At 47.7% G+C, this 11,123-nt stretch overlaps 3 protein-coding genes across 3 annotated transcripts in view; all 3 read left to right on the top strand.

Annotated features, from left to right (window-relative positions):
- LOC310797335 (calsyntenin-2-like) overlaps positions 1–11,123 on the top strand; it is a gene marked incomplete at both ends in the record, with an annotated part of 214,194 nt that overhangs the window by 140,598 nt on the left and 62,473 nt on the right. Inside the window, 3 exons of the mRNA XM_083659704.1 lie at positions 1,753–1,948; positions 6,149–6,260; positions 6,569–6,665. Coding sequence (XP_083515830.1) covers positions 1,753–1,948; positions 6,149–6,260; positions 6,569–6,665 — 405 coding nt within the window. The remainder of the gene's footprint in view (positions 1–1,752; positions 1,949–6,148; positions 6,261–6,568; positions 6,666–11,123) is intronic.
- Positions 8,331–9,041, top strand: LOC310797314 (CD9 antigen-like; the record flags this gene model as incomplete). Its single annotated transcript, XM_083659685.1, has 1 exon — positions 8,331–9,041. The coding sequence occupies one exon, from the start codon at positions 8,331–8,333 to the stop codon at positions 9,039–9,041; it is 711 nt and encodes a 236-aa protein (XP_083515811.1).
- On the top strand, positions 10,250–10,960 carry LOC310797313 (CD9 antigen-like; the record flags this gene model as incomplete). The annotated part of the gene is made up of 1 exon (XM_083659684.1): positions 10,250–10,960. One exon carries the CDS (start codon positions 10,250–10,252, stop codon positions 10,958–10,960), a length of 711 nt encoding a protein of 236 aa, XP_083515810.1.

Below are 11,123 nucleotides of genomic sequence, written 5' to 3'. Positions count from 1 at the left end.
CAGGGTCGGCGTGCTGGACCAACACAGGGTCGGCGTGCTGGACCAACACAGGGTCAGCGTGCTGGACTGGCACAGGGTCAGCGTGCTGGACTGGCACAGGGTCAGCGTGCCGCACTGGCACAGGGTCAGCGTGCCGGACCAACACAGGGTCAGCGTGCTGGACCAACACAGGGTCAGCGTGCCGGACCAACACAGGGTCAGCGTGCTGGACCAACACAGGGTCAGCGTGCTGGACCAACACAGGGTCAGCGTGCTGGACCAACACAGGGTCAGCGTGCCGCACTGGCACAGGGTCAGCGTGCTGGAGCTTTATAGCTGTTACCTCCCGCATGGCCATTTTCCAAATCCCTGAAAAGAACACTCATGCAGGGGAAGAACTCCATAGACAATTCCAGAGTCACAACCACAGCTACTCTCTCTCACTCTCATCCACTCTCACACACACACACACACACACACACACACACACACACAGTGGGCAAACACAATACACTCAGTGGATATGGTACACACTGTGGACAAAACAAATGTAATCTTTTGTTGAGCTGGACAACTTGACAGATATCACAAATGATTTTGCTCTTGACTGCACCCCAGCAGCAGCTGTATAGTGTGTAACTGTGAGCTGTCCAGAAGGGGCGTACAGTCTATAGACTCAGAGGCTGTGCTGTAAAAAATAATGTGTCGGCACTGTGTGTATGTGTGTCTTCACTTTTCACTTCATTACCCGCTGTTTGGTTGCTCTTCAGCTATCTGAGTAGTTCGATGGCTACCGCTGGGTTGGAGACACATGCCGGCAGAAAAGAAGCAAAGAAGAAAAAAGTAGCAAAAGTAATTTGACTGAAGAAGAAGAAAAAAGAAAGATTGATGAAATTGAACTGAAGACAAAACGCAATGCAGATATTTCACTTGGAAAATGCATCCTTTTCTTCACTTAGCAGAGAGCAGCCATTATTTACACATTTTTACCGTTACGAAAGATCTCCAAGGACAGAGCGAAATGTCACGAAGCCCATGTTGTCTCCGCTGTGTGTCCCGTCACGCCGTGAAAACCAAGTGCAGCTCAGGCTGTCTGTCATCACGTCTCTGCTGGTCGCCATGACGACCGCATCCTCCCACATTAAGCACCGCGTGTCCTCAATGACTATTCATTCAGCAATGTCTATTGACGGGGCCCCATGCTGATCTACATTTTCAATCTCTGTTGGAGAATAGCTCGGTTTGTAGCCCCATTATCTCTGTGATGTTCTCTTTCTCACTCTTCCTTTAGAGCTCATACCTCATCTTGAAAGATGAGGGTTATTACTTTCCTCTTCAAACGTGTCAGATGACACGTTCAGTGTTTTCAATAGTGACAGCTCTTTTAATTTTCACTGTATTCTTTACCTCTCTCTCCCTCCCTCTCTCTCTCTCTCTCTCTCTCTCTCTCCCTCTCTGTCTCTCTCTCTCTCTCTCTCTCTCTCCTCACGCTGTCCTTGTCTGACTTCCTCTGCCCTCCTCCTCCCTTTTAGATGTCGCTTCCCTTCAGCACATTGACATTGCTAAAAAAAACAAATGTGTTTTGATGACACATTCGAATGCAAATGCACTGACGCACTCTCGCTTCCAGTTTGGGAGATCTATTCTCTAGCTCGGCTCCCAACAAAAGTGAGCAAAATACTGACAAAAACGATATCAATAATGTAACGATGTAAAAGAGATTGAAGTCAAATGCCGTCTTGTTTTTCCACCTCTGTCTCTGTCACTTTTTAGGGGAGATCTGTGCCTTTAAGATCCACGGTCAAGAGGCTCCGTTCGAGGCAGTGGTGCTGAACGGCACGTCGGGCGAGGGAGTCCTGAGGGCCCGCGGGCCCGTGGACTGTGAGAGCCAGAAGGAGTACACCTTCACCATCCAGGCCTACGACTGTGGCGCCGGTCCCAACGGGGCCGACTGGAAGAAATCACACAAGTGAGTGAAGGAATGTGTGTGTGTTTGTGCCCGTTTGGTTATGTTTCCTAATAGACAAGTCCTGGATGATGTTGTTTCCCTGCCCAAATAAGAGATTTCACTGAGTGTCAGACTAGTGTGAAAATGAGTAGGAGTTTGATTGAATGTCTCAGGTCAACTACTTTGCTTTAGGGCAGAGGTGCCCAAATTCTTTCCTGTGAAGCGCCACAATTAATCTGGATGGCGTGGGCCAAAAATAAATGTTGATGTTATGTGAAATGACATTCAATTATATTATTTTCGGGACAATTTACATTCTAAATCTAAAATAGGTCTTCTAGTCTAGTCTTCTAGTTTCATATGGTAGAAGTATCATCAAGCTAGCTTTAAAAATGAGCCCGCGCCACAGCCTCTGAAAGACAGTAATATTGGCTGCGATTTTAATCATTACATTACATTACATTACATTACGACATTTGGCAGACGCTTTTATCCAAAGCGACTTACAATAACACATTTTTGTCAGCAATAGAGCAATCTACTATGCAACACAGTCTATGACAACTACAACTTCTGAAGGAGTAGTGGTAAAGTTGTAAAGTGGTAAAGAAGGGCGCAGATGGAGCCTGAAAAGGTGTGTCTTTAGTCTTTTCCGAAAGATCGGCAGTGATTCAGCCGTCCTGACCGAAGGTGGAAGCTCGTTCCACCATTGAGGTGCCAGGGACGAGAAGAGTCGAGATCGGGATGAGCGACTTTTTAGCCCCCGTAGCAAAGGAGGGGCGAGGCGTCCTGCACTAGTGGAGGAGCGAAGGGAGCGGTGAGAGGTTTGGAACCTGACCATAGATTGCAGGTACAGAGGAGCTGTCTGGTGTACTGCCCTGTAGGCCAGTACCAGTGTCTTGAATTTGATGCGTGCCGAGATGGGAAGCCAGTGAAGGTCCCGGAAGAGGGGAGTGACATGAGAGAATTTGGGTTGGTTGAATACCAGACGGGCTGCAGCGTTCTGAATGAGCTGAAGCGGTCGGATGTCGGTGGCAGGTAGGCCGGCCAGGAGCACGTTGCAGTAGTCCAGGCGGGAGATGATAAGTGACTGGACCAGGAGTTGAGCCGCTTCCCTTGTGAGAAAGGGACGGATTTTGCGGATGTTGTAGAGGGAGAACCTACACGAGCGTGCTGTCACAGCTATGTTGGCCGAGCAAGACAGCTGGTTGTCAAGGATCACCCCAAGGTTCTTAGCTGTTTGGGAGGGAAGCACAGTGGTATTGTTAATGGAGATGGAGAGATCTGCGAGAGGGCAGTCTTTCCCTGGGAGGAAGAGTAGCTCTGTTTTACCAAGATTGAGCTTGAGGTGGTGGGCAGACATCCAGTCACCAATGTCTTTGAGGCATGCAGAGATGCGAGCCTTGATTTGGGTGTCGGAGGGGGGGAAGGAAAGGAAAAGCTGGGTGTCATCAGCATAGCAGTGATAAGAAAAGCCATGAGATGAGATCACCTGGGCAAGAGATCTGATATAGAGAAGGAAAAGTAAGGGGCCCAGGACTGAGCCCTGGGGGACACCGGTGGTAAGAGGGCAGGATCTGGAGACGGACCCTCTCCATAAGACCTGGTATGAGCGGTTAGAGAGATAGGAAGCAAACCAGGAGTGTGCAGAATCTGAGATGCCGAGGTCAGACAGAGTGGAAAGAAGGATTTGGTGGTTGACTGTATCGAAAGCAGCAGACAGGTCAAGGAGGACAAGGACAGAGGAGAGGGATGAGGCCTTAGCAGTGTGAAGGGCCTCTGTGACTGCAAGAAGAGCTGTCTCAGTGGAGTGAGAGGCCTTGAAACCGGACTGCAGAGGGTCCAGGAGGTCATTCTGGGAGAGATAGAGAGAAAGTTGGTCGGACGCTGCTCGTTCGAGGGTTTTGGAAAGGAATGAGAGAAGAGAGACAGGTCTGTAGTTCTGAATAGCAGTAGGGTCAGGGAGGGTTTCTTAAGCAGAGGCTTGACTCTTGCAGTCTTTAGAGCAGGCGGAACAAGACCAGATCCAGGGCCTCCGGATCCAGCTGGCCCCATGGCGCTGCCGTGGGTTGTGACATCATCAGTGATGTATGACATCACCATCACTGATACACCATCGAGTGCTGGAGTGACATCACTGATGATGTCATAGACATTGTGATATCATCAGTGACATCATTACTGGCCAAAATCATCACAAATCTCACAATGTGTGACCAAAAACGTGACCAAACGCAGACAGACAGAGCCTTATGATGATGATGATGATGACGATGATGATTACAAGTTTGCGGCTTCTATTGAATCAAATATTGACCTTCACGTGTCCTGTTCTGTCACTTAAAATCTAGTCACCTCCACACAATCATTTTGAGGGCAAATTCATATTGTGTAAGTGTTTTGCTACAAAAACACCTCCACACGTTTTCTTTTGTTTTTGTGCATCAGCAATGGGGGAGGTTGGGGGGAGAGGGTTGTTAAATGTTAAAATATGGAGGGACAATCCCCTTCATTTGTGCCTTTTCTGTATATCTCTGTGCACATGATGTTTGTTCCTCCTCATAAATGATTGTAAAAAACAACAACACCTTCACACTCACAACTCTACAGTATCACAGCCAGCAATCACAACTTCACTCTATCAGATTGTCTTTATTGTTTTTCTTTCCGGTCTCCTCCTCTCTCCCTAATTCCTCTGCTTGAGGGCAGAGAGCTGACGGCTGACACTTTACTCACAGCTCTATTCTCCCCATGTATCCCACTAATGACCCATCAACGTTTGCCTGGGAGTGTTGTGTGTGTGTGTGTGTGTGTGTGTGTGTGTGTGTGTGTGTGTGCGTGTGCGTGTGTGCGTGTGTGTGTGTGTGTGTGCGTGCGTGTGTGTGTGTGTGCATGTTTGAGTGCGTGTGTGTGTGTGTGTGTGCATGTGTGTGTGTGTGCGTGTGTGTGTGTGTGTGTGCGTGTGTGTGTGTGTGTGTGTGTGCTTGCGTGTGCGTGCCTGTGTGTTTAGGCTGGGAGCTCCATATGAGTCAGACTGACAGACAGACAGACCAACGTGGACAGCAGCAAATCAAACCCTCTGGTCCTCCAGTCAAAGATGAAAAGCTGCAGAAAGAAGCTGCTGCAGGCTCAGTACCAACAAAGAAGAAGAGAGAGAGAGCGATAGGGAGAGACAAAGAGAGAGAGACAAAGAAAGAAAGAAAGAGAGAGAGAGAGAGAGATTCCTCAGCTCTGGGCTCAGGCATCTGTGATGGATTTCTCGGGCAGAAGATAAATGACCCGGCGTGTAACGTGTGTGTGACATTATCACTGCAGGACATTCTAAATAGGCCTCATTAAGTTCATGTCATTAATTAGCCAGATGTGCCACTGCAGACGCACCACAAGTTGTTGTCAAACAAGGTCACCGATGAAGAAAACTTCATCATGGCTTAGTGCCTCACAGCAACAAGGTCCCGGGCCGTGTGTTCGAACCCCGGGCCATCCCCAGGTCCTTTCTGTCCTCCCACCATCAAAGACATGTATGTTAGGGGTTAATCCTCCTGTCAGTGACCCTGACCACGGCACTGGCAAAAGAACTGGAGTTGGTCCCCGGGCGCTGCACTGCGGCTGCCCCACTGCTCCTAGTTCTAGGAAGGTTCCTATAGTAGAGGATGGGTCAAATGCAGAGGATGATGCCTGGTAGCACTGTCTGCAACAGATCAGGGCGGGTGTGTGTGAAAGACAAGAGAGAGAGATGTTTACAGGACTAGTAGTGTGGATGAATCTGCGTCTGTTGTTTCAACCTGGCTAAATGAATTGCTGCTGAACGTCATTACATCTTGGTTGGTACATCCTGGTTTTGTGCCAGTCGATTCAGCTGAGACGATATCGAAAGCCCATTTCACAAAGAAACACTAACAGACGAGACGTTCTAATGAGTATTGAAGAAGCCCTTATTACCATGAACCCTTCACTCCTCGTTCTCACTCCACCTTCGTGCTGCTGTTCTGAAGATCGATCGTGAAACTGCTCTTAATCATTTATTTCATCCACCTGGAATGAGTTAGAAATGTGTCCATCTCTCCTCTCCTCCCTCCTCTGTCCTTTCCTCCTTAACTGAATCCATTCTTTTCTTTTTCTCCATCAACCCCCTACCACTCCCTTTTCTTTCTGCATCCAACCCTCCTCCTCCTCCTCCTGCCTCCACCTCTCCATGCTTCATCTGCTCCCTCCATCCAGGGCGGTGGTCCACATCCAGGTGGACGACGTCAACGAGTTCGCTCCGGTGTTTCGGGAGCTGGAGTACAAGGCATCGGTAACCGAGGGAAAGATCTACGACAGCATATTGCAGGTCAAATAAATATGTCTCAAGTTGTTTCTGTTACCTGTCCATCATGGTTTTACTGTGAGAATCAACCTGCCAGATACACGGCACGGTGGCTCACTGGTTAGCATTGTTGCCTCACAGCAAGAAGGTCCTGGGTTCGAACCCCTGTCCGCCCCAGGTCCTCTCTGTGTGTGGAGTTTGCATGTGTTCGTGAGGGTTTCCTCGATGTGCTCTGAACTTGTACAGGTTACTGTAATGTGGCTAAAAAAGACGTTTATTTAGTTCAAAGTTTGGGATATTTGGAGTGTCAGGATGATGCTGTTATGTTGCAGGTGGAAGCCTGGGACCAGGACTGTTCCCCACAGTACAGCCAGATCTGCAACTATGACATTGTCACTGTAGGGACACCATTCGCCATAGACCGCAATGGTAAGTGTGTGTGTGTGTGTGTGTGTGTGAGAGAGAGAGAGAGAGAGAGATAGTCTATATCAGAGCATGTGTGCCTGCATGTGTGCGTGTGAGGATTGTTGTAACCATAGTCCTAAAACAGGTCATCAGATCAGTTTGCAGAATTCGATTCATTGCTGAATCTGTTACATCAAATGTAAGAACTCCAAACATGATTTTGAATTGAAAGGCTACAGTATGTTACTGTAGGTGTTGACTGGAGATTTCAGCAGTGTTTGGCCCTGGAGGACATGATACCTTTTCGCTCATTACATAATTTAATTCCCGATTGGGCGGCAATAGGAAAATAAACTTACTGGATAGCTTTGTATTGTTGTTGTTGTTGTTTCATTTGCACAGAGAAAAAATAACTTGAATCGAAATAAAATCGAAATAAATAAAACACTATAATAAAAGAAAAACCGACTATCAAACAATGAGTTAAAAACTATTTTCAAAAAAAGAAATAATAATAATTACACGGTTTACAACTTATTTGCACTGCCTCGTTATCGTACCTCATTTACTGTGCTCTTTCGACACACGTCAATTTAAAATAGTATCACTTGTACTGTATCAGTAAACTGGGTTACAGCGTATTCCAACTTTGCTCCAGACATCCTATTGTAATCTGTGCAGTGTAGAAGTGGAGCTGCTTTTGCTGCCCTAGAACACAGATGGCACGGCTGTCTGATGATGAAAGGCAAAATTCGCATATCTATTCCTATGATCTCAGACAGTTCAGCCTCGCATGAATGCGAACAAGCCTCTGCCAAAGATAGAACTGAGAGAGCCAAGTCTCAGATGGCCGAAACAAGAGACGGATCGTGGAGAAACCGAAAGCAACACTGTGTACAAAGTGATGCTATCTAGGCTGATTTTCGGGAATAAAGTTACATTTTATGGTTTTTAAGTAGCAGCAGAATAACATTAAACTCATTCTGAGTGGGGCGCGGTGGTGCAGTGGTAGCATTCTTGCCTCGCACTCTCGCCTCACAGCAGCAACAAGGTTGTGGGTTCGATTCTTGCCTGTTGGTACTGGGGGTATGTCTCGCCAGGCCTTCGGTGCCTGGTGCCCAGGTGGGCTGTCTCGTCAAAAGGGCCTTTCTGTGTGGAGTTAGCATGTTCTCCCTGTGCTCCTCTGGGGTTTCCTCCATTGAGCAGGCGAGGCCACACAGCAGCCGAGCTGCGGGCGAGGGCCGCGAGGCACTCGATGATGTCATCAGTGCTGGTCACTCGAGCAATTGTGATGTCACTGATGATGTCACAATGCAAAGTTGAGCAATTGTGCGCTTAGTGATGTCACTTGAGCACTCCAGTGATGGTCACTCAAGCAATTATGATGTCATCAGTGAGTGATGTCATCAGTGAGTGATGTCATCAGTGAGGCAAAGTTGTGCAAAATTGGCTGTGGGCAATAGCGACTAGTTCTCATAGTACTGACTGACAACCCTCAAAATGCTCAAGTGACATCACTGATGACATCACTCACTGATGACATCACAATTGCTTGATTTACATCACTCAGGACGCGATTAACTCACAACAAATGCTGTTTGTGGTCTGCAAGGGGAAGGAACTTTAGATCAAGAACATCAACACTGACTTTGCCAGTGCCTTTTCCTGCGTGCGTCCTACAAAACAAACATGGCAGTGGACAGATGTGGCCTCGTGTGCAGTAAATGCATCCTCCTCGTTCTCAACATGATCTTTTCGGTGGTGGGCGTGGCCTTTTTGGCACTCGGCTTGTGGCTGAGGTTCAGCAAAGACACGAGAGGCATCTTTGAATTTGAGGACCTCAACTCAAGTGCATTTGTCATCGGCGTGACAGTGCTGATTGCTCTCGGCTCAGTGATGCTGATTATGGCTGCCTTTGGGGACTACGGTACCTGCATTGAGAACAGATGTGCTCTGAAAGTGTTCTCCGTCCTTCTGGCCCTTCTGGCCGGCGCCGAGATTGCTGTTGGAATACTCGCCTATAGCAGGAGCCATGAGGTGGTGCTGCACCTTACAGAGTTCTACGCTAGCATGTATGCTCTGTATGTAAAGACCGGAGGAGACGCAGTCATTGGCCTCACCCTCGCGTTCGTCCACAACATGCTCCACTGCTGTGGTGTGACGGGGGTGCCCTTGGTGGACATTGCTCAACAGACGTGCCCCAAACCAGACACCATCTGGGAGCGAGCCATCATGCCTAACTGCCCTGGAGTCATTGCAAATGTGTTTGAGAGAGAAGCATCTCTAGTGGTGATGGGCATCTTCGTTGGAACTGGAGCTCTTCTGATGATTGCCCTACTTTGCGCCATCGTCCTCATGAAACAGAGCAAGCGATGTGATGTAGGGAAACTGGATGGATAAATCCAGAAGGAGGCGCTAACGCAACATAAAGGATGCCAACTTGCTATAAAACACCACCACAGATCAAGTGATGCCAGCAAGTGATCTCTGCGTACTACAGTATACGACAGTGTACGAAGAAGGGAATTCTGTTTGCCCCTGCACTCCTCTGAACCATCAACAAAGACCAGACCATCGCTGGAGTTCAGGCTAAGCCAGTATCAACATGTTTGCAGATCTTTTGTCTGTGGCCAAAAATGCTGATCGTACATTTTATTTTCAACTTTTATTTTCAAGTGTTTTTTAAAAGTTAATATACCGTATACGAGCAATCATGCGCGCTACACGTGCCCGATTTCCAGGGTGGAGACTCTGGAGACAATGCGCCATGGGCGTAACCATGGGAATTATGACATCACTGATGATTTCACTGATGATGTCACGATTGCATCACAAATCACTGATGATGTCACGATTTGCGTCGTGACACAAAATGTGACAAAACACCGCCCGCCCGCAAAATCGTGACTAACACCGATCGTTTGCCTTAGGAAATGGATGATGATGATGATGATGATGATGATGATGATGATGATTGCATTTGAAGTTTTCTGTTGAAGAAATAAATGTTGCAAAATAACTTTTTCCCTCTCGAATCTTAAAAACAAACAAACAAACTGAGGACAAATGATGTCATCAGTGGCCGGCAGCCAGCTGCCTGGCAATATTTTTGCCAGGCAGCTGGCTGCATCAGTAACACACATGGTGCCGAATTTGCACTTTATGTTACTATGTTACTACTCCTAGGCCCTTTTATATAAGAAGAAGATACAGCACTGTACATGCAACATTAATTGCAACATTAATAAACATTCTGGTCTGACAGATGTCACTTGAGCACTCCAGTGATGGTCACTCAAGCAATTATGATGTCATCAGTGAGTGATGTCATCAGTGATGCGAAGTTGTGCAAATTGGCTGTGGGCAATAGCGACTAGTTCTCATAGTACTGACTGACAACCCTCAAAATGCTCAAGTGACATCACTGATGGCATCACTCACTGATGACATCACTGATGACATCACAATTGCTTGATTTACATCACTCAGGACGCGATTAACTCACAACAAATGCTGTTTGTGGTCTGCAAGAGGAAGGAACTTTAGATCAAGAACATCAAAACTGACTTTGCCAGTGCCTTTTCCTGCGTGCGTCCTACAAAACAAACATGGCAGTGGACAGATGTGGCCTCGTGTGCAGTAAATGCATCCTCCTCGTTCTCAACATGATCTTTTCGGTTGTGGGCGTGGCCTTTTTGGCACTCGGCTTGTGGCTGAGGTTCAGCAAAGACACAAGAGGCATCTTTGAATTTGAGGACCTCAACTCAAGTGCATTTGTCATCGGCGTGACAGTGCTGATTACTCTCGGCTCAGTGATGCTGATTATGGCTGCCTTTGGGGACTACGGTACCTGCATTGAGAACAGATGTGCTCTGAAAGTGTTCTCCGTCCTTCTGGCCCTTCTGGCCGGTGCTGAGATTGCAGTTGGAATACTCGCCTATAGCAGGAGCCATGAGGTGGCGCTGCACCTTACAGAGTTCTACGCTAGCATGTATGCTCTGTATGTAAAGACCGGAGGAGACGCAGTCATTGGCCTCACCCTCGCGTTCGTCCACAACATGCTCCACTGCTGTGGTGTGACGGGGGTGCCCTTGGTGGACATTGCTCAACAGACGTGCCCCAAACCAGACACCATCTGGGAGCGCACCATCATGCCTAACTGCCCTGGAGTCATTGCAAATGTGTTTGAGAGAGAAGCATCTCTAGTGGTGATGGGTATCTTCGTTGGAACTGGAGCTCTTCTGATGATTGCCCTGCTTTGCGCCATCGTCCTCATGAAACAGAGCAAGCGATGTGATGTAGTGAAACTGGATGGATAAATCCAGAAGGAGGCGCTAACGCAACATAAAGGATGCCAACTTGCTATAAAACACCACCACAGATCAAGTGATGCCAGCAAGTGATCTCTGCGTACTACAGTATACGACAGTGTACGAAGAAGGGAATTCTCTGTTTGCCCCTGCACTCCTCTGAACCATCAAC

The sequence above is a fragment of the Poromitra crassiceps genome (assembly GCF_964638095.1).
Source record: "Poromitra crassiceps genome assembly, chromosome: 23".
NCBI classification, from domain to species: domain Eukaryota; kingdom Metazoa; phylum Chordata; class Actinopteri; order Beryciformes; family Melamphaidae; genus Poromitra; species Poromitra crassiceps.
This window is presented reverse-complemented; position numbering and strand designations above follow the sequence as displayed.